Here is an 18,195-nt window from a genome sequence, read left to right as displayed (position 1 = left end):
AGTTAAAGCTGCTGGAAAGTTTAAAAATTGGCCCTGAATCCTCCCCCTGCACCGGCAGCGGGGGAAAACCCGCACCGGGCCCCTAAAATCCATTTTTACCCATTTTACGCAGCAGCATTTCACCCCAAGACAAGGGAAAGTTGGGGAAAAGCCTCAGCGTTAAAGACAATTTTTTTGTGCGTGTGTGTTTTTAATCTTCTTCCAGCACTGGTTTTTAGAGCCGGGGCCTTCCCAAAGCGGCCTTTCCCCACTAAAACTGTTTTCCCACAAATTCATGGGAAAAAAAGCAGCTTTTTAAAACTTGAACAGCTCATTTTCCTAAGGGGAGGGAATAAAAAAAAAAGCCGAAAATCTACTACTGCAGGTTTTCATCTTTCCCAAGGAAATCGTTAAGGGGGGGGGGAATCCCTTTAAAACACTTTCATATTCCTTTTTATAAAGCAGAGCAGGTGAACGTGAAGGATCTGCATTGTTTCAGAAGAAAAACATACGTATTTTCCATTTTTTTCTGTATGTGTTTTGCTGGGTTTTTTTTGTGTTTTGGGTTTTTTTGTTTTTCTGTGTTGAGGAGGAAGAGGGCAAAACGCCGTGATTTTGGCCAAAGCATTTTATCCCGACCACTCATCCTCCCCTCCATCGCTGCAAGTTAAAAAAAAATAAATAAAATAAGAAGAAAACAACCCGTATCACCTCAAAAATTTACACGGGTACATTGGGGCCGCGTCGGGCTGTCAGTTTTTTTCTTCTTATTGGAGCAAAACTTATCAGAGGGGAAAAAACAGGTTAATTTTGGCAGGAGGAGGAACGGGATTATTCATGGGAATGAGGCAGAAAGGAAATCGGGGCGCTGCTGTGACGAGCGGGGCTCCAGGGTGGGAATTTCTGCCCCCAAAATATTGTGGTTTGAGGGATGTTTCGGATTTATGGAGCCGGCTGGCGGCACAGTGGCATATAGCGACAAGGAAAGCCCACCGCGAGCGGGAAATGGCATTAAGAAATAAGGAAAAGCTTGTTTACAGGCAGCAGAGACGGTGCTAAAGCCACAGGAGCCGACGAGCCACCCCCAGATCCCCTCCGGCAGCAAGAAACGCACTTGGCGGCAGTGGAAATCGGGGGGGAAAAAAGGCACTGACGCGGGGCAGCCTTGAGCTCTGAAGGGTGAGGAAAAATAACACGGTGCCATGAGGGCTCGGGGCCGCCGTCCTCGTGCCCCCCCCCCCCCCCCAAGCCATGGAGGGAAGATCGGATCGGATCCAATCGGGATCCAGCGCCCTCAGCAGCAGCTGGAGCCGTCTCCTGAGCCCGGAGTGCCGTGCCGGGCGGCGGATCCCGGCGCCATCCCCACGGGCTGCTGCGGGCCGATTTTGATGCCATTGGCCTGGAAGAGGAAAAGGGAAAAGGAGCATGAGGGAGGCGGTGGGGGCAGGCGCGGAGCCGCTCCCCCCTTCCTCCTCCTCCTCGGGCGCCCACCTCGTTGCTCACATCGAACAAGCCCTGCTGGATCTTGCGGTAAATTTCCTTGGCCGTATCGATAAAAGCCTGCAAATGAGAGGCAAGAAAAGAAAAAAAAAAAAAAAAAGGAAAAAAAAAGGGAAGGAAAACCGGCTGCCCTGGGTCCCCGAGGGGGGATCTCCCACAGCATTTCTCCAGGCGGAAAAGGATAAAGGCATGTGTGTGTATATGTATATATATATATATATATATATACACACATATACACGCACACGTATCTACATACACACACATATAAAAGTAAAAGCTCCCCGGCTAAAATAATTTCCTTCACCTCTTCGACGTTGGCCGCCGTCTTAGCCGACGTCTCCATGAAGACCAGCCCGTGCTCCCGGGCGAAGGCTTCGCCCTCCTCCTTCCGCACGTCCCGCCGCGACTCCAGATCGCTGCCGAGGCCGGCGGAGTCGGTGGAGGGGGTGAGACAAACCCACCCCCCCCGGCCACCCCATTCGGTGCGGCCAGAAAATAAACCCTCGCTCCCTGGCTTTTACCTCTTGTTCCCGATGAGCATGATGACCATGTTGGAGCTGGAGTGCTGGCGGGCGTCTTCCAGCCAGGACGTTAAGTGGTTGAAGGTCTCGCGCCTGCAGGGCGGTGGAAAAAGCTGGGCGAGGGCAGAGCTGACTCCCCCATTCCCGTCCTGCCGGCGTGGTCAGACGGCCGGCAGTACCTGGTGATGTCGTAGACCAGCAGCGCCCCGGCGGCTCCCCGGTAATAGGAACGTGTGATCGAGCGAAAAGACTCTTGTCCAGCCTGGAAAAAAAACAACAAACAAAAAAGGGAATATAAGAAAAAAATAAAGCACTTCTCGTGCAAGGCTGGGTCCTTCTCTCAGCGGCGCCCAGCTCTCACCGTGTCCCAGATCTGCAACTTGATCTGCTTGTTGTCAATGCTGATCATGCGCGCTCCGAACTCAACACCTGTGGAGATGGGACGCAATAGGAGATGTCCCCTCATGCCGGCTGGGGGCCCCTGGAGCTGGGAAGCTCCTCGCTGGGGGCGGTCTGGGAGTTGGGGGGAGGCTCAGGAGCTGCTCACCGATGGTCAGGTCGTGGACGGGCTGGAAGCGCTTGTCTGTGAACTGCAGCAGCAGGCAGGACTTCCCGACGCCTGCAGGTGCCAGGCAGATGCATGGATGGACACACGGAGGGAGTTCGGCAAGCACCAAGACCTAGCTCCCCCCTCCCCAAATACCCCCCTTTTCCTAAATCCTAGCTGCTCTCCCCAGCTTCCTCCTGCCTCCTTCCACATTCCCCTTTCACCCCTAGAAAATCCCAGAGATCCCCATTTCCCCCCCAGTTCCTTCCTGTCCCCCCCAGCCCCAATCTCACCCCCCTTCTGCCCCCTCAGTCCCTTTCTGCCCCCCCCAGCCCCAATCTCACCCCCCTTCTGCCCCCCCAGTCCCTTTCTGCCCCCCAGCCCCAATCTCACCCCCCTTCTGGCCCCCAGTCCCTTTCTGCCCCCCCAGCCCCAATCTCACCCCCCTTCTGCCCCCCAGTCCCTTTCTGCCCCCCCAGCCCCAATCTCACCCCCCTTCTGCCCCCTCAGTCCCTTTCTGCCCCCCCCAGCCCCAATCTCACCCCCCTTCTGCCCCCCCAGTCCCTTTCTGCCCCCCAGCCCCAATCTCACCCCCCTTCTGGCCCCCAGTCCCTTTCTGCCCCCCCAGCCCCAATCTCACCCCCCTTCTGCCCCCCAGTCCCTTTCTGCCCCCCCAGCCCCAATCTCACCCCCCTTCTGCCCCCCAGTCCCTTTCTGCCCCCCCAGCCCCAATCTCACCCCCCCTTCTGCCCCCCAGTCCCTTTCTGCCCCCCAGCCCCAATCCCACCCCCTTCTGCCCCTCCCTGCCCCCACCCGCCCCAATCTCACACCCCTTCTACCCACCCAGCCCCTTTCTGGCCCCCCCCGGCTCTTCTAACCCCTCAGCCCTTTTCTGCCCTCCCTTTTCGCCCCCCCACCCCACCCCACCCAGCCCGGTACCGGTATCGCCGATGATGATGTATTTGAACAGATACGCGTAAGACATGATGCCCGTAACCAGGTCCGCCCAGGGCCTCTCTGTCCTTGGAGGCCGGTTGCCTCTACTGCTCCGGCTTCCGGCGGCGCTCTGGCCGCCAGGCTGCCTCTACTGCTCCGACTTCCAGCGTCGTTCTACCCGCCCGCTCGCCTCTACTGCCCCGGCTTCCGGTGGCGTTCTACCCGCCTGCTCGCCTCTACTGCCCCGGCTTCCGGTGACGCTCTAACCGCCCACTCGCCTCTACTGCTCCGACTTCCGGCGGCGCTCTAGGCAGAAGCAGAGTGCTCTGGGGCAGGGTGCCGCCGGCTCCAGCGCTCCCGCTGTGGCGCTTCTAGGCCAGGAAGGACAGAGAAGACTCAAACGCGAGTCTCTCCCCCTCCCGCCGCCTTTTATTACCCCCTGCCGGGTGCGGAGAGTGGGAGGCCGCCTCTATGGCCGGCGCGCCGGAAGCGTCCTGAGGCGCGGTGACGTGCGGGGGGCGGGACTTCCGCTTCCGGGGTCGGGGGGCCGAACCGCATCGCGGGGAGACTCTGGCTCGGCGGCGGAGCCATGGAGGTGAGCGAGGCCGGGGCGGGGGCCGGTGCTCGGCGGCTCCGGGGCCCGGGGCGGCGCTGCCGTGGGGCTGGGGGGCGGTTTGGCTGGCGCTGGGGGTCCTCCGGGGGCGGGGGGGGCGTTGCCATGGGGATGGGGGCCCGGTGAGGGGGCTCCGCCGGCGGGATCTGGGCACTGGGGGAGAGATGGGGGCTATTGGGGGTTGCTGGGGGCTACTGGGGGGAGATGGGGGCACTGTGTGGGGTCCTGTGGGCTATTTGGGGGTGCTGGGGGCTGTCTAGGGGGAGAGGGAGGCACTGGGGGTGCTGGAGACTGTCTGGGGGAGAGGGGAGTACTGGGAGGTACTGGGGGATGTCTAGGGAGAGACAGAGGTACTGGGGGGGAGATGGGGGCTATTAGGGAGAGATGGAGATGTTGGGAGGGTGCTGGGGGCTACAGAGGGGAGATGGGGGCACTGGGAGGGTGGTGAGGGCTCTGAGGGGGAGCACTGGGGCCCTGCTCCCCCTCTCACCCATATCCATTTTCCCCTCCCTCCCGAATCACCCGGCAGTTCCCCGGAGGCAACGACAACTACCTGGCCATCACTGGCACTGCGCACCCTTTCCTGACGGGGGCCGAGGTGAGGCCTGGGGCCGGTGGGGGGGGGTGTCACACCTTCGGGGGGGGCGACTGGTGGAGGAAACGGGGGGGGGGAGCTGCTGCACGGCACCTTTTCTCCTTCCTCCTTTCTCCTTCTACTTCTCGCCTCGCTAGACCTTCCACACGCCCAGCCTGGGCGATGAGGAGTTCGAGATCCCCCCCATCGCCCTGGACGCTGACCCCTCGCTGGCTGTCTCCGACGTGGTGGGCCACTTCGACGACCTGGGCGACCCTGGCAGTGCTGCCGATGCTGGCTTCTCCGCCCAGTACGGGGTGCAGGCACTGGACATGCCGGTGGGCATGAGCCACGGCCTCATGGAGCAGGGTGGCGGGCTGCTCTCCGGCGGCTTGTCCATGGTAAGGTGGCGGTGGTGGCTGTGGTGTGCTCGATCCGCAAATCAGGACGAAATCCCGCAATGCAACACCTGCGTTTTTAGGACTTGGATCACTCCATGGGGGCGCAGTACAGCGCCAACCCGCCGGTGACCATCGATGTACCCATGGCGGCCATGAGCCCTGGCGGGCTGCTGGGCCATGGGCAGCTCACCACCATCGACCAGTCGGAGCTGAGCTCACAGCTGGGGCTCAGCCTGGGCGCCAGCGGCGGCAACGGCAACAGCAATGGCGGCGGTAACGGCGGCACCGGCACTGTGCTGCCACCGGCTCCGGCCCGCTCGCCCCAGGAGCGTCTCTCCCCCACGCCGTCCCCTGCTGGCTCCCTGCAGGAGGACGAGGCCGAGGAGTTCAGGCGGGTGAGGAGCTCCCCAAATCGTTCTTCAACATTGTTTTGTTTACGTTCTTCCAACCCATTTTATTTTCTTCTCCCCCGTTTTTTTTGCTTTTTTTGTTCTTTTAGCAAGCCCCAGCCCAAAAGACGCCAACGCCACCGCCGCCACCCGCTGCTGCTGCTGCGGCCACGCTGGTGCTGGACCCTGGGCGCAAGCAGAAGCCCCCCAAGAAGCAGAAGAAGAAGAAGGACCCCAATGAGCCACAGAAGCCCGTCTCGGCCTACGCCCTCTTTTTCCGCGACACACAGGCCGCCATCAAGGGCCAGAACCCCAACGCCACCTTTGGGGAGGTCTCCAAGATCGTGGCCTCCATGTGGGACAGCCTGGGCGAGGAGCAGAAGCAGGTGGGAGAGGAGCGGGGACGGGAAGGCGGGGAGCCTCCGTTTCGGGAGCTGCCGCCTGTTCTCTTTTTCCACGGCAGGTTTACAAGCGGAAGACAGAGGCAGCCAAGAAAGAATACCTGAAGGCGCTGGCAGCGTATCGGGCCATCCAGGTGCGTCCCAGCGTGGCAGAGGGGATGTTTTCTGCGATGGAGGGGAGACGTTGGAGGCTGCCGAGCCGTGCTGACCGCTCGCTGCTGCTTCTCCCCGCAGACCTCGGTGGAAACGGTGGAGCTGGAGCCCGGCCCCACATCGCCGGCAGCGGTGGCAGCCCCGGAGGCCTCGCCGGCAGCCCCTGCGCCGGCCCCACCACCCAGCATCACCAAAATCATCATCCCCAAGCAGATGCTGCCCTCCTCGCTGGCCGTGTCCTCGCAGGGCGGCGTGGTCACCGTCATCCCTGCCACGGTGGTGACCTCGCGGGGGGGGTTGCAGCTGGGGGCGGCGGCGGCGGCAGCGGGGGCCACGCAGATTGTCACCCGCTCGGTGCTGCAGGCGGCCGCTGCTGCCGCCGCCGCCGCGCAGCAGCAGCAGCAGCAGCAGCAGCAGCAGCAGCTGCCCCGGCTGCAGCCACCGCCGCTGCAGCAGATGCCACCACCGCAGCCGCCGGCGCAGCAGGTGGCTGTGCTGCAGCCGCCGCCGCCGCTGCAGGCCATGCAGCAGCCGCCGGCGCAGCAGAAAGCCCGCCTGCACCTGCAGCAGCCGCAGCAGCCGCCGCCGCCGCTGCAGATCAAGATCCTGCCGCCGCCAGCTTTGCAGATCCAGCCGCTGGCGCTGGCAGCGGCAGCGGAGGAGGAGGAGGAGGCCAGCCCTGAGCGCGCTGCCACTGCCAGCGCTGAGCTGCAGGCCTCACCGGAGCCCGTGGAGATGATCACGGCCGACGTGGTGCCGGAGGTGAGCACGAAAAAACCATCTTTCTCCCCATCTGCTCTGTGCGGGGGGGTTTTATTGCACAAAGGGAAAAAATAACTTTTTTAATTTTTGCTCCGCTCGCCGGGGCAGGTGGAGTCGCCCACGCAGATGGCGGTGGAGCTGGTGGCCGAGTCGCCAGCGGCGGAGTCGCCACGGCCACGCTGTGTGCGCTCGGGCTGCGAGAACCCGCCAGTGGCCAGCAGCGACTGGGACAATGAGTACTGCAGCAGCGAGTGCGTGGTGAAACACTGCCGGTGAGTGCGCGAGGACGCGTCTGCGATGCGCGTGTCCCCCACCTCGCCACTGCTAACATCCTCATTGATTATCCCCCCCTCCCTTTTTCCACCCTGCAGAGACGTTTTCCTTGCCTGGCTGGCATCCCGCAACTCCAGCAACAGCGTCGTCTTCGTGAAATAGCCCCCGCCCGGGGGCCCTGCACGGACTTTTTCTCATTTTTTTTTTTCCTTTTCTTTCTACGGCCGCAATTTCCTGCGGGTGCGATTTCCTCTCTGATTTCCATTAAAGCGGGTGGGGTGGAGGAGCGGTGTGGCGGGGAAAAAAACATGGCTGCCTGCAGCGTGGTTTTGTTTTTTTTTCCCCTTTTATTACAAAAACCATGTGCCCCCCCCCCCACGCCTTCTGCGGCATTATGGAGCCAGGGCTCTGCTACATGTTTTTGGGCTTGGAGATGATGCCGTCAGGATAGTGCTGCTTGAACTGGGCCACCACGTCGGGGTCCAGGAGGTGGATGCCGTCCAGCTGGTTCCCCAGCGTGATCCTGGGGAAGAGCCAGAGGGTTACAGAGCTGGGAAGGGGGGAAAATCTGGGGGAAGGGGGGAAAATCTGGGGGAAGGGGGGAAAATCTGGGGGAAGGGGGGAAAATCTGGGGGAAGGGGGGCTGCGGGCGGCACTCACCAGTTGGGCTGGACATTGTGGGGGCGGCCGAAGAGCTCGATCTTGCGGGTGCCAGGCGAGAGGCGCTCGATCATGCCGTAGATCTCGTCGGGCTTGTGGCTGGTGGAGCGGACCTGGGGGGCGGCCAGGGGGGGTTGTTGGAGGTTTGGGGGGGCCGGCTTTCCCCTCCTGGCCTTGTCCTGGCTCTGGACTCACCTCGGCCACGATGACGTCGCAGTCCAGCCCGCGGTTGAAGCCCTGCGGGTTTCCCTTCACCCCCACCTGCACAGGAGGTGGAAGGGACAGGGGGAAAAAAAGGGGTGCTGGGGGGGGGGGGAACGTGGGGTGCCAGCAGGGCTTCTGCCTTCCCAGTATGTCCCCCCAAAAAAACTGGCCCCCAAAGACCCTACACTGGCCCCAAAAACGGCCCCAAGCCTCAAAAGTGGCCACCGAGGACCTGAAACTGGCATCAAAAGAGCCCACACTGGCCCCAAAACCAGCCCCCAAACACCCCACACTGGCCCCCAAAACCTGAAATTTGCCCCCAAAGACCCCAAACTGGCCCCAAAGACCCAAACGCGTCCCCCAAGCGTGACTCAAAAGGGACCCCTGAAAAGCTGGAACAGCCCCAGAAGACCTCAAACTGACTCCAAAGACCCCAAGTTGGCCCCCAAGACCCCAAACCGGTTCCCCAAGACCTGAAATTTGACCCCAAGATCCAAAACTTGCCCCAAAGACTCAAAAGGGGCCCCTAAGACCCCCAAATGGCCCCAAAACTGGCCCGAAAGACCCCGAAACTGGCCCAAAAGTCCCTAAAGTGGCACCCAAAGCCCCCAATTGGTCTCCTGAAGAGCCAAAACTACCCCCAAATTCACCCCCAAAGCCCCAAAACCAGCCCCCAAAGCCCCTGTTGCCGGTAGGGAGCAGCAGCCGCTGGCGTTTGCCACACGGGGCCCCTTCCTGGCCAGTCCGCAGCGCCCAGGCCAGAGCCGGGGTGCATGTTTTTTGGGGGGGTGGGGGTGGATTTAGGGCACCATTGCGCGGCCCCCTACCAGGCAGTGCTCCTTGCCATGGTTGAGCCAGTGGCCTGTGCGGCCAGTGCGGATGATCCTCTGCAGCTGGTTCGTCTTCACCCAGATGATCTCGTCCACCCGCTCGTACCTGGCCAAGGGGGGGGGGGCAAGCAGAGGGGGTGCCAAAACCCCCTGCGAGGGGTGAAGAAGGGGAGGGATTGGGGGTACAAAACTCACCCCCAGAGGTTGAGGCACTCGCGTCCCAGCTCCATGGCCCTGCCGGGGGGAGAAGACAAGAACTGACAAGGCCACAAATGGGGTGTTTTCCCCCCCCGATACGGGGTTGTGGGGTTTTTTTTGATCGCTCACCGCCCAGTGACCCAGAGGAAGAGGAAGCCTTCGTCCTGCAGCACGGGGATGTTGAGGCGCCGCATCTCGTCGTCGGTCAGCGTGCCGTAGGGCAGCTCCATGTGGATGTCCCAGGGCGGGTCGGCCATGACCACAGCAAACTTCCCCAGGATGCTGACATCCAGGTAGCGGATGTCGCAGCAGATCCACTGCGGCGGCGAAACGGGAGAGGTTATCTGTGTTTTCCCCCACCTTTTTCCCTAAAATTCCCTCCCCCCCTGCAGAAATACAGGGCGATACCTGCGGGGGGAAGAGGCGGTCGGCGCTGGCGTCGCCGCCGACAGCCTGGGGCAAGGCCAGCTCCTGGCCGGCGTTGTGCTCGCGGCCGCCCGGCGCCGCGGCGTCGGAGCAGGCGTCAATCTCGTAGTGGACGTACTTGCAGGTGTCCATGTGGAAGCAGGTGTTGAGGAAGGAGCAGTCACCCAGCGACTCGTCCGTGTGCTTGTTGATGATGCGCCTGGAGGAAACGGGGTGGGGAGGGGGGAAAAAGTGGGGTGAAGCACGGAATGGTGGTGTCCAAAAACAGGGGGGGGAAGAAAGGGGAAAAGAGCATCGCGTACCGGAAATGGAGTTTGCGGCAGGGCCGCTCGGCGTCGGTGGCCTTCATGCACTCCTCCTTGGTGCCATAGTCGCAGAACTCCTGCACCTGGGCCCGGCCCCGCGAGCGAAACTTCTCCACGATGGACTGCTCCTTGGCCGTGGTGGTGTTGAGCAGCTCCAGGATCTCCTGGCTCACCTGGCGGGGGGGGGGAAAACACAAATCCTGAAGCCTTTAGGAGGGCAAAAACGCGAAACTCTAGAGCCTTTAGGGGAGGAAACGTGAAACCCTGGAGGCTTTTTGGGGCAGGGGGAACCACAAAATCCTAGAGGCTTTTGGGGGGGGGGAACCCACAAAATCCTGGAGCCTTTTAGGGGGCAAAAACATGAAATCCTGGAGCCTTTAGGGGGGGGAAACGCCAAACCCCGGAACCTTTCGGGGAAAAAACGTGAAATCCCAGAGCCTTTAGGAGAGGGGTTTCCGCGCCAGAGCGCTGCTACCTTCTTGCTCTGCTGCTCCTTGGTGGACTGCTGGCTGAGCAAGCTCTCGATCTCCCGGTCAACATCGGACGCCTGCTTGCGCCACTTCTTGGCTGGCTCCTTGCCGGTGTCAGAAGCGGGTGAAGAGCCGGCACCACCGGGGGCTCCGGGGGCTCCAGGGACTCCGGTTTCGGGGCGGCGCTTGCGCTCGGCCACGGCGCCAGTCATGGCCGAGAGCTTGGCGTGGTCGGCGTAGGTGACCAGGGTGGGCTGGGCAGCCTCCTCGTGCAGCAGCCCCCGGCGCACCTCGATGAGCTCCTGGGCAGCAAACTTCTGCAGCAGGCTCTCTACGCTGCGCTGCGTCACCGGTGCCTCCGGCTGCAGGATGTGGGGTCAGTGGAGGGGACGGATGGATGGATGGATGGATGGGGAACAGGGGGGCGGACATACCGTGGCGATGGCGCGGCAGATGGCCAAGGCATCGGTGGGCAGCGGCAGCGCCAGGTCGGCCAGGTGCCGCAGCAGCCGCCGCTCCAGCGCCGGGTCCGTAGCCAGCTCGGACGCTTCTCCGGCAGCTCCTCCGGCTCCTCCAGCTCCTCCGCCACTGGCTGCTCCGGCCGCTCCAGCCGCCGCAGGGGCTGGGGGAGCAGGGCTGGCGCTGCGGGACGGCGGGGCCAGTGCCAGCTCTGGGTGACGCAGGTCTGGGGGCGGTGGAGTCGGAGGGCGGCCAGGGGGCAGAGGGCAGCCCCCCCCCCCCAGGCTCCTTTGCTGCCACCCTGGAGCGCCCTGATGCTCCCTGACCCCTCCTGGTGCCCTCTGACCCCTTCCTGACACCCGCACCCTTTGACCCCCCCCATGACGACCTCCGACCTCCCATGACACCCTCTGACCCTCCCCATGATGCCCATGCCCTTTGACCCCTCCTGGTGCCCCCCTGACCCTGACTTACATTCATGAACTTTGACCCTTGCTGCCACTCTCTGACCCCTTCCTGATGCCCTCTGACCCCCCCTTACCCCCATGAGCCTTGACCCCTCCCGTCGCCCCCTGACCCCTCCTGCCGCCCGGCAACCCACCCCGCACCGGTGCCCCTTGACCCCCCCCCGCTGCCCTTTGATCTCTGTCCTGCCCCGGCACGCACCGAGTGGGTCCTGCTTCCGCCGCCGCTGGAGCCGCTCCCGCAGCGAGTCCAGCTGCTTCTTGTGGGCCTGGATCGAGCTCCACGTGTCCGACATCGCGACCCCAGCCTCGCCGGCCCCGCCGCCCCCGGCCCCGCTCCGCCGCCGCCGAACCGGAAGCGGGGAGTAGCCGCGCCCGCCCGGCCGCGCCCCGCCCCGCCCTCAGCGCGAAGCCGCGCGCCCCATGTTGGCTGCTGGCGCGACGGCCCTCTTAGTGGCGGAAGGGAGGGGGGAAGTGGCGGTGTCCTAGCAACGCGCCCCTGCCCTCACCCCGAGGCCGCGCGCGCCATGTTGGCTGCTGGCGCGGCGGCCATCTTAGCGGCGGGAAGGGGGTTCCCCAGCAACGGGCGACGTCACCGCGCCGCCATCTTTGTTGAGGGCCGGGCCGCCATCTTGCGGACTGGCAGCGCCGCAGCGGTGTGCGGGACCCCCAAAAACCTCCCCCAAAATGGTGTCGCCTCCCTCTTATTTCCTTCCCCCAGCAAAAAGCAGAGACGAGTCGCGGCGGGGGAGTCACCAAAACGGCTTTAATGGAGGCGGAGGGGGGGGCAGAGGCTGGCGCTATGCTATAGGGAGGAGGAATGAGGGTGCCATGGAGGAGGGGGGCCCGCTGTGCTAAAACTAAAGCGGAAAAAGGGCACTAAAAGGCGTTAAAAGGACTACTTGTCGGCGGGGCCGGGCGCTGGGGGCGCGGGGGCCTCGGTGGGCGTTGGGCGGGGGCGGGCCGCCTTGGCGCCGGCTGCCACGAAGGCGCTGTACTGGCTCCAGAAGGAGAGCGGCGGCGGCGGCGGTGGCGGACGGGCCGGGAAGTCCGGCGGTTTGCCAGCCCCACGGCTCGTCGTCGTCGTCGTTGGTGGTGGCGGCGGCGGTGGTGGTGGTGGCGGTGGTGGTGGTGGTGGTGGTGGTGGAGGGACGTCCGGGGTGGGCGGATGGGTGCGGGGCGCCGGGCTGCAGCTCCAGCACGAGGGCACCTGCGGGGAGAGAAGGGTGCAAGGGAGAGGTGGGGGGTGCTGGCAGCTTCCCTACAGACCGGGAGCATCCCTATGGGCCAGGAGCATCCATAGGGACCACCAGCATCGCTATGGAGGGACCACGAGTGTCCCTATAGACCAGGAGTGTCCCTATGGACCACCAGCATCCCTATGGAGGGACAACGAGTGTCCCTATGGACCACCAGCATCCCTATGGATCGAGAGGGTCCCTATGGACCACAAGTACCCCTATAGAGGGACCATGAACATCCCTATGGACCAGGAGCATCCTTAGGGACAGCCAGCATCCCTACGGAGGGACCAGGAGCCTCCCTATGGACCGGAAGCATCCTTATGGACCATGAGTGTCCCTATGGATGGACCACGAGTATCCCTATGGAGGTACCACGAGCATCCATATGGACCATGAGCATTCCTATGGAGGGCCCAAGAGTGTCCCTACGGACCACAAGTGTCCTTATGGACCATAAGCATCCCTACAGACCATGAGCATCCCTACGGAGGGACCATGAGCATCCCTATGGAGGGACCGGGACCGTCCTTACCTGCCCAGCCTTCCTGGCCATGGCCCCGTCGGGAGCACCCTCCTTGGCTGGGCTGGCCCGCGGCTCCTCCGGGGCCTCCTCCCCTCCGCACGCGCCTCCTTCCTCCGCCGTGGGCTTGCTGGCTCCCTCTGAGGCCGGCGCGGGGCTGCCCGCCCGGCGGCAACCTTCACCTTCCTCCTCCTCCTCCTGCTCCTCATCGTCGTCGTCCTCCTCCTCCTCGGCAGGGGGCTTCTCGGGGCCGCTCTCGGCGGACTCGTCCTCCTCGGAGGCGTCCTCCTCCTCGTCCTCCTCCTCGTCCTCGTCCTCCTCGTCCTCGGAGAGCTCCTCGGGCCGGCGGGCTGGCACCGGGCCGCCGTTGGGGATCTGGCCGCCCAGGTGGAGGCGGACGTGGTGCTGGAGGCCCAGGGCGTCAGCGAACGTCTTCTGGCAGATGGGGCAGGAGTTTCGGGGCCGGGTGGCGGCGGCGGTGGCCGCCGGGCCGGCTCGGTGGGCGGCCGAGTGGGCCCGCAGGTTGCCGCGGGTGGAGAAGGCCCGGCCGCACGCCTTGCAGCGGAAGGGGCGCTCGGCCCCAGCGTGCTGCCCCGCGTGCAGCCGCAGCGCCCGGGGGCAGCTCAGCACCCGCTGGCACACGGGGCACTGGTTGGGGGCGGAGGAGGACGGCGGCGCGGCGGCGGCGGCCACCACCATCCCCGGCGCCTCGGTGGTGGCCACCACCACCGCCGCAGTGCTGGTGGTCCCCGGCGGGTCGATCTTCTCCACCAGCTGCTGCAGCTTGGAGGTCTCGGAGGGGGCCGCCGCCAGCGGCTCCAGGAGGAAGGGGAATGCGGCAGCGGCGGCGGCGTGGTGGTGGTGGTGGTGGTGGTGGTGGTGGTGGTGGCCGCCCTTGAAGTGGTTGGCCAGCAAGGCCCAGGCAGGCAGCTTGCCCGGTGGGGTGTTTTCATCCCCCTTGGCCTTCTCCTCTGCTGCCTTCAGCAGCACCAGCTTGTTGAAGCCGGGCAAGGGCTGAGGCAGCAGTGGGAGGCCCTCCGCGGCCACCGGCACCTTCAGCGGTGGCTTCTCGGCGGCGTCGCTCTTCTCCGGCGGGGCACCGGGGCGGGCAGCCAGCAGGTAGTCGAGGTGCTCGGGCACGGGGTGGGGGTTCATCTGGACGTGGGGGTAGCGGTCGCGGTGGCGGTGGAAGTGGACCTTCAGGTTGCCGCGGGTGGTGAAGCGGTTGCCGCAGACGTTGCACTTGTAGGGCCGCTCGCCGGTGTGCGAGCGCAGGTGGATCTGCAGGGCGCTGTCGCTGCCGAAGGCCTTGGCGCAGAAGCGGCAGCGGTGCCGCCCGCCACCGCCGGGCTTCTCCTCCGCCTCGTTGCGGGGCCGCAGAGAGACCTCCCGGCCCACCACCGCTGGTCCCACCACCGCCGGTCCCACCACCGCCGGTCCCACCACTGTTGGTGGTGGCACCACCTCGGCTTTGGCCCCCCAAGGGCGGTAGAGGTGGAAGAAGGCGGGCTTGGGGGGCAGCCCAGATGCAGGGGTCCGGGGCGGTTCGGCTTTGGGGGCGGCGAAGAGGGCGGGGGCGGCAGTTTTGGGGGCCGCCGGGGCGCCCAGCAGCAGCACCTGGCGGCAGATCTCCTCCGTGAGCTGCAGCTGGTGGAGCTGCCGCTGCTGCAGCACCCGCAGCTCCTCCAGCAGCAGCGGGATGTCCAGCGCCGGCAGCGGCGGCGGCAGCGGCGGCTCCGCATCCATCCCCGGTGGCTCCGAGGAGGAGGAAGGAGCAGCGGCAGCGGCAGCCGGGGAGCCTGTGGGGTGAGAATTGGCCAAATCAGCTGCTGTCCGGCCCCAAAATCTGCTCCCCGTGCTCAGAAATCAAGGGGGGGGTTTCCCTCCCGCCCAGATGGACGGATGGATGGATGAGCCTTGGGGATGGACGGATGGATGGGGAGATCCGGAGGGAAGGACGGATGGAGGCAGGGATGGAGGAACGGATGCAGACACGGCTGGATGGATGGAGAGACCCGGAGATGGAGGGAAGGACGGATGGATGTGGGGTCAGAGGGACAGATGCAGGCAGGGTCGGATGGATGGAGAGACCCAGGGATGGAGGGAAGGACGGATGGACGTGGGGTCAGAGGGACAGATGCAGACATGGTCGGATGGAGAGACCTGGAGATGGAGGGAAGGACAGACGGATGCGGGGACGGGATGCTGGTGGGGATGGACGGATGGATGGGGAGACCCGGAGATGGAGGGAAGAACAGAGGGACACAGGGATGGAGGGAAGGACGGACAGAGGCGGGGACGGAGGGACGGATGCAGGCAGGGCCAGATGGATGGAGACACCTGGAGATGGAGGGAAGGACGGACAGACGCAGGGACGGGATGCTGGCAGGGATGGACAGATGGATGGGGAGACCCAGAGACAGAGGGAAGGATGGATGGACACCTGCAGATGGAGGGAAGGACGGAGGGAAGTGGGGATGGAGGGATGGATGCAGACACGGCCAGGTGAACGGAGAGACCCGGAGACGGAAGGACAGACACAGGGATGGAGGGAAGGACAGATGGACGGACATGGGGATGGAGGGACGGATGCAGGCAGGGCCGGATGGACGGAGAGACCTGGAGCCGGAAGGACGGACGCAGGGATGGAGGGAAGGACAGACAGACGTGCGGATGGGATGCCAGTGGGGTTGGATGGATGGACGGGGAGACCTGGAGCCAGAGGGAAGAACGGACAGAGGGATGGAGGGAAGGACAGACAGACGCAGGCAGGGCCGGATGGATGCAGGGACATGGAGGACGGATGCAGGGACCCGGAGCCAGAGGGCAGGACGGACGCGGGGATGGAGGGACCCGAAGGATAGACAGACGGACGGAGGAGCCCCCAGGAAAGGGGGGGGCGGTGTCCGTCTGTCCGTCCAGGGTGGGGGGGTCCCGCACCTCCCAGCTCGGCCATGGCCGGTCCCGCGGTGGCGGCTCCAGGAGGAAGAGGAGGAAGAGGAGGAGACGCGGGCGGATGCGGCGGCTGCAGGGACCTCTGGTGTCCGGAGGGGATGGGGGGGGGGGCGTCCCCGAGCCATGATGCAATCGGGGGGGGGTCCCAGACTATGATGTAATCAAGGGGGGGGTCCCTGTGCGATGATGCAATGGGGGGGTCCCTGTGCGATGATGCAATTGAGGGGGGGGTCCCCGGGCTGTGATGCAATCGAGGGGGGGTCCCTAAGGTGTGATGCAATTGGGGGAGGACCCCAAGTCTTAATACAATGGGGGGGGTCCCTGTGCTATGATGCAATTGTGGGGGGGACCCCAAGTCTTAATACAATGGGGGGGTCCCCAAGCCGTGATGCACAAAGTGATCCCTTCGGGGTGCACGGCTACAAAGACACCGAGCCGCGATGCAAAGGGGGGGCGAAACCAAGGCTGCGGCGCAAGGGGGCCGGGGAGAAAGGCCAAGGAGCGGGGGCAGAGGGGGCCCGAAAAGCCACGTCTGCCCCCCCCCCCGTGTGCGAGGGTGGATGCTGCACGTGAGCGCAATGCACGGATACTGCGTGCAGGCGCTGCTCACAGATGTTGCACGCAAGCGCTGTGCGTAGATGCTGCGTGCAAGCGTTGCATGTGGATATTGCAGGTGGATACTGCACGCAAGCACCACACGCAGACGCTGCACACAAGCGTTGCACGCAGATATCATACGCCACCAGTGCACGCAGACACTGCATGTGACTTTTGCACGCAGACATTGCACGCAAGCATTGCATGCAGGCGCTGCATGCAAGAGTCACGCAGATATTGCGCATGAATGCTGCATGCAAGCGTTGCACGAGGATATTGCGCACAGATATTGCGCACAGATCCTGTATGCAAGCGTCGTATGCAGATATTGCACACAAGCATTGCACACAGGTGCTGCATGCAAGCGTTGCACATGGATACTGCGCACAAATCCTGCATGCAAGCATTGCACGCAGATACTGCACCGGGGCAGGGCCCCTCTCCCTGAGGGGGGGCCACTTTGCCCTGGGGAGGGCGGTCGGTTTTGGGTCAAAACAGGGGAACCCCCCCCCCCCCAGCAAAGGGGGGCACCGCGAAGTTCACAACCCACCCCCGGGCCGGGGGGGGGCAGGGGGGGAAACGCCGCCTTTGCAAAAGTTAAGATGGGGAAAAAAACAGTGCAACCCCCGCCCCCCCCCAAATCCTGCAAGTTTCCCCCTCCCAATTGCCCCTTCATCCTCCCCCTCCTCTTCCTCGAGGGGGGGCACCCACCGTGCTCGGCGGCCAGGGAGACGAGCTGCTGCGGCCGGCGCTGCTTGCGGCGCGGCATCCCCGCACGGGGGGACGCCCCTGTCCCCCCCGTTCCCCCCCGCGTCCGTCCGTCCGGCGGTGGCGCACTTCCCCCCCTTTTATTTTTCTTTTTTCCCCTCAAAAAAAGAAAAAAAAAGTCCTAATCTTGCTGCACTTTCTTTTTTTTTGCTCCTCTTTTGTGCACACTCAGGGTGGGCAAAAAGCCTTTAACCCCTTCCCGCCCGGCTTGGGGGGTTGGGGGGGGGGGGAACACCCTGCGCTGGGGCAAAACTTGAGCATTTTGGTGCAAAAAAAAAAAGCAAAAGCAAAACCCCCCCCAAAACAAAAAAAAGTGCAACCTAACCTGTTGCATTTTAGGTGCAAAAAAGGGGAAATAAATAAATAAATAGAAGCAACCTGCTGTGCCCACACCTGATACAAGTTGTTTTTTTTTTAACTATTTTTGGGGACTTATTTTGCAAATCGCTTTTGCGCCAGGAGGCTTTTTTTTCAGGGAGGGGGTGCAAATGCCTTTTTTTTTTTTTTTTGCAATGCAAAAAAATATAGATATATTCTTAAAGAGGAGAATTTCCTTGGTTTATTCCCCCCCGAAAGGGGACCCCAGTGCCTCGGCGGCCTCCCAACCTCCCCGGCGCGGCACAAAAGCAGGCCGGCGCGGGGCGAATGCTAATGAGGACCGGGCACAATGTGGGGGGAAAAAAAAAAAAAAACACAAAAAGCATTAAAAACAAAAAAAAGAGAGAAAAAAAAAGGAGGAAAGCAGAGCTTTTCGCCGAGGCCGCCGGCGGGGGGAAGGGGGGCGTCGCGCCGGCCGCCTCCGTCCTGCAAAACAGCTCTGCAGCCGTCTGCCAGCCTCCTGGGGAAAAAGTAAGAAAAAAGTGAGAAAAAAGCAAAAAAAAAAATTAAAAAATCAATTTATTGCCCAGCAGCAAGTGCCTGCACAAGCAGGCAATGGCGCGGTGCAAAGGCGGCTCCAAAACGGGGCAAATTTCACATTTCTGAGCTGCCGCCCCCCAATCCCTGTGACAGGCAGAAATAAATGCGAAAAAAGTGGGGAATAG

The 18,195-nt window shown here is 63.3% G+C and overlaps 4 protein-coding genes across 5 annotated transcripts; 1 reads left to right on the top strand and 3 right to left on the bottom strand.

Annotated features, from left to right (window-relative positions):
- Window positions 1–1,217: 1,217 nt before the first annotated feature.
- Window positions 1,218–3,940, bottom strand: RAB2B (RAB2B, member RAS oncogene family). Its single transcript, XM_067314988.1, has 8 exons — window positions 3,490–3,940; window positions 2,551–2,622; window positions 2,365–2,432; window positions 2,183–2,265; window positions 2,004–2,096; window positions 1,787–1,898; window positions 1,471–1,539; window positions 1,218–1,378 (listed from the first exon to the last, which is right to left on the bottom strand). The coding sequence occupies exons 1-8, from the start codon at window positions 3,533–3,535 to the stop codon at window positions 1,274–1,276; spliced, it is 648 nt and encodes a 215-aa protein (XP_067171089.1). The 5' UTR covers window positions 3,536–3,940; the 3' UTR covers window positions 1,218–1,273.
- A 76-nt stretch (window positions 3,941–4,016) lies between these two features.
- On the top strand, window positions 4,017–7,352 carry TOX4 (TOX high mobility group box family member 4). Its single transcript, XM_067314976.1, has 9 exons — window positions 4,017–4,081; window positions 4,629–4,697; window positions 4,832–5,074; window positions 5,155–5,469; window positions 5,574–5,849; window positions 5,927–5,998; window positions 6,099–6,779; window positions 6,888–7,051; window positions 7,151–7,352. The coding sequence occupies exons 1-9, from the start codon at window positions 4,076–4,078 to the stop codon at window positions 7,212–7,214; spliced, it is 1,890 nt and encodes a 629-aa protein (XP_067171077.1). The 5' UTR covers window positions 4,017–4,075; the 3' UTR covers window positions 7,215–7,352.
- A 19-nt stretch (window positions 7,353–7,371) lies between these two features.
- METTL3 (methyltransferase 3, N6-adenosine-methyltransferase complex catalytic subunit) lies at window positions 7,372–11,436 on the bottom strand. 2 transcript variants are annotated; one of them, XM_067314978.1, is made up of 11 exons: window positions 11,271–11,436; window positions 10,580–10,830; window positions 10,151–10,507; window positions 9,673–9,848; window positions 9,353–9,569; window positions 9,074–9,261; window positions 8,942–8,980; window positions 8,744–8,852; window positions 7,908–7,973; window positions 7,713–7,825; window positions 7,372–7,575 (listed from the first exon to the last, which is right to left on the bottom strand). In XM_067314978.1, exons 1-11 carry the CDS (start codon window positions 11,362–11,364, stop codon window positions 7,464–7,466), a joined length of 1,722 nt encoding a protein of 573 aa, XP_067171079.1. In that variant the 5' UTR covers window positions 11,365–11,436; the 3' UTR covers window positions 7,372–7,463. The 2 variants fall into 2 exon arrangements, with proteins under 2 accessions (XP_067171079.1, XP_067171080.1); XM_067314979.1 differs by having other exon boundaries at window positions 10,580–10,815.
- Window positions 11,437–11,813: 377 nt separating this feature from the next.
- On the bottom strand, window positions 11,814–17,156 carry SALL2 (spalt like transcription factor 2). Its single transcript, XM_067314974.1, has 3 exons — window positions 17,096–17,156; window positions 12,845–14,631; window positions 11,814–12,278 (listed from the first exon to the last, which is right to left on the bottom strand). Exons 1-3 carry the CDS (start codon window positions 17,151–17,153, stop codon window positions 11,967–11,969), a joined length of 2,157 nt encoding a protein of 718 aa, XP_067171075.1. The 5' UTR covers window positions 17,154–17,156; the 3' UTR covers window positions 11,814–11,966.
- Between the last annotated feature and the right edge of the window lie 1,039 nt (window positions 17,157–18,195).

The sequence above is a fragment of the Apteryx mantelli genome, chromosome 39 (assembly GCF_036417845.1).
Source record: "Apteryx mantelli isolate bAptMan1 chromosome 39, bAptMan1.hap1, whole genome shotgun sequence".
Taxonomy (NCBI): Eukaryota; Metazoa; Chordata; class Aves; order Apterygiformes; family Apterygidae; genus Apteryx; species Apteryx mantelli.
Note: the sequence above shows the minus strand (reverse complement) of the source record. Positions and strands in the feature narration are given on the sequence as shown.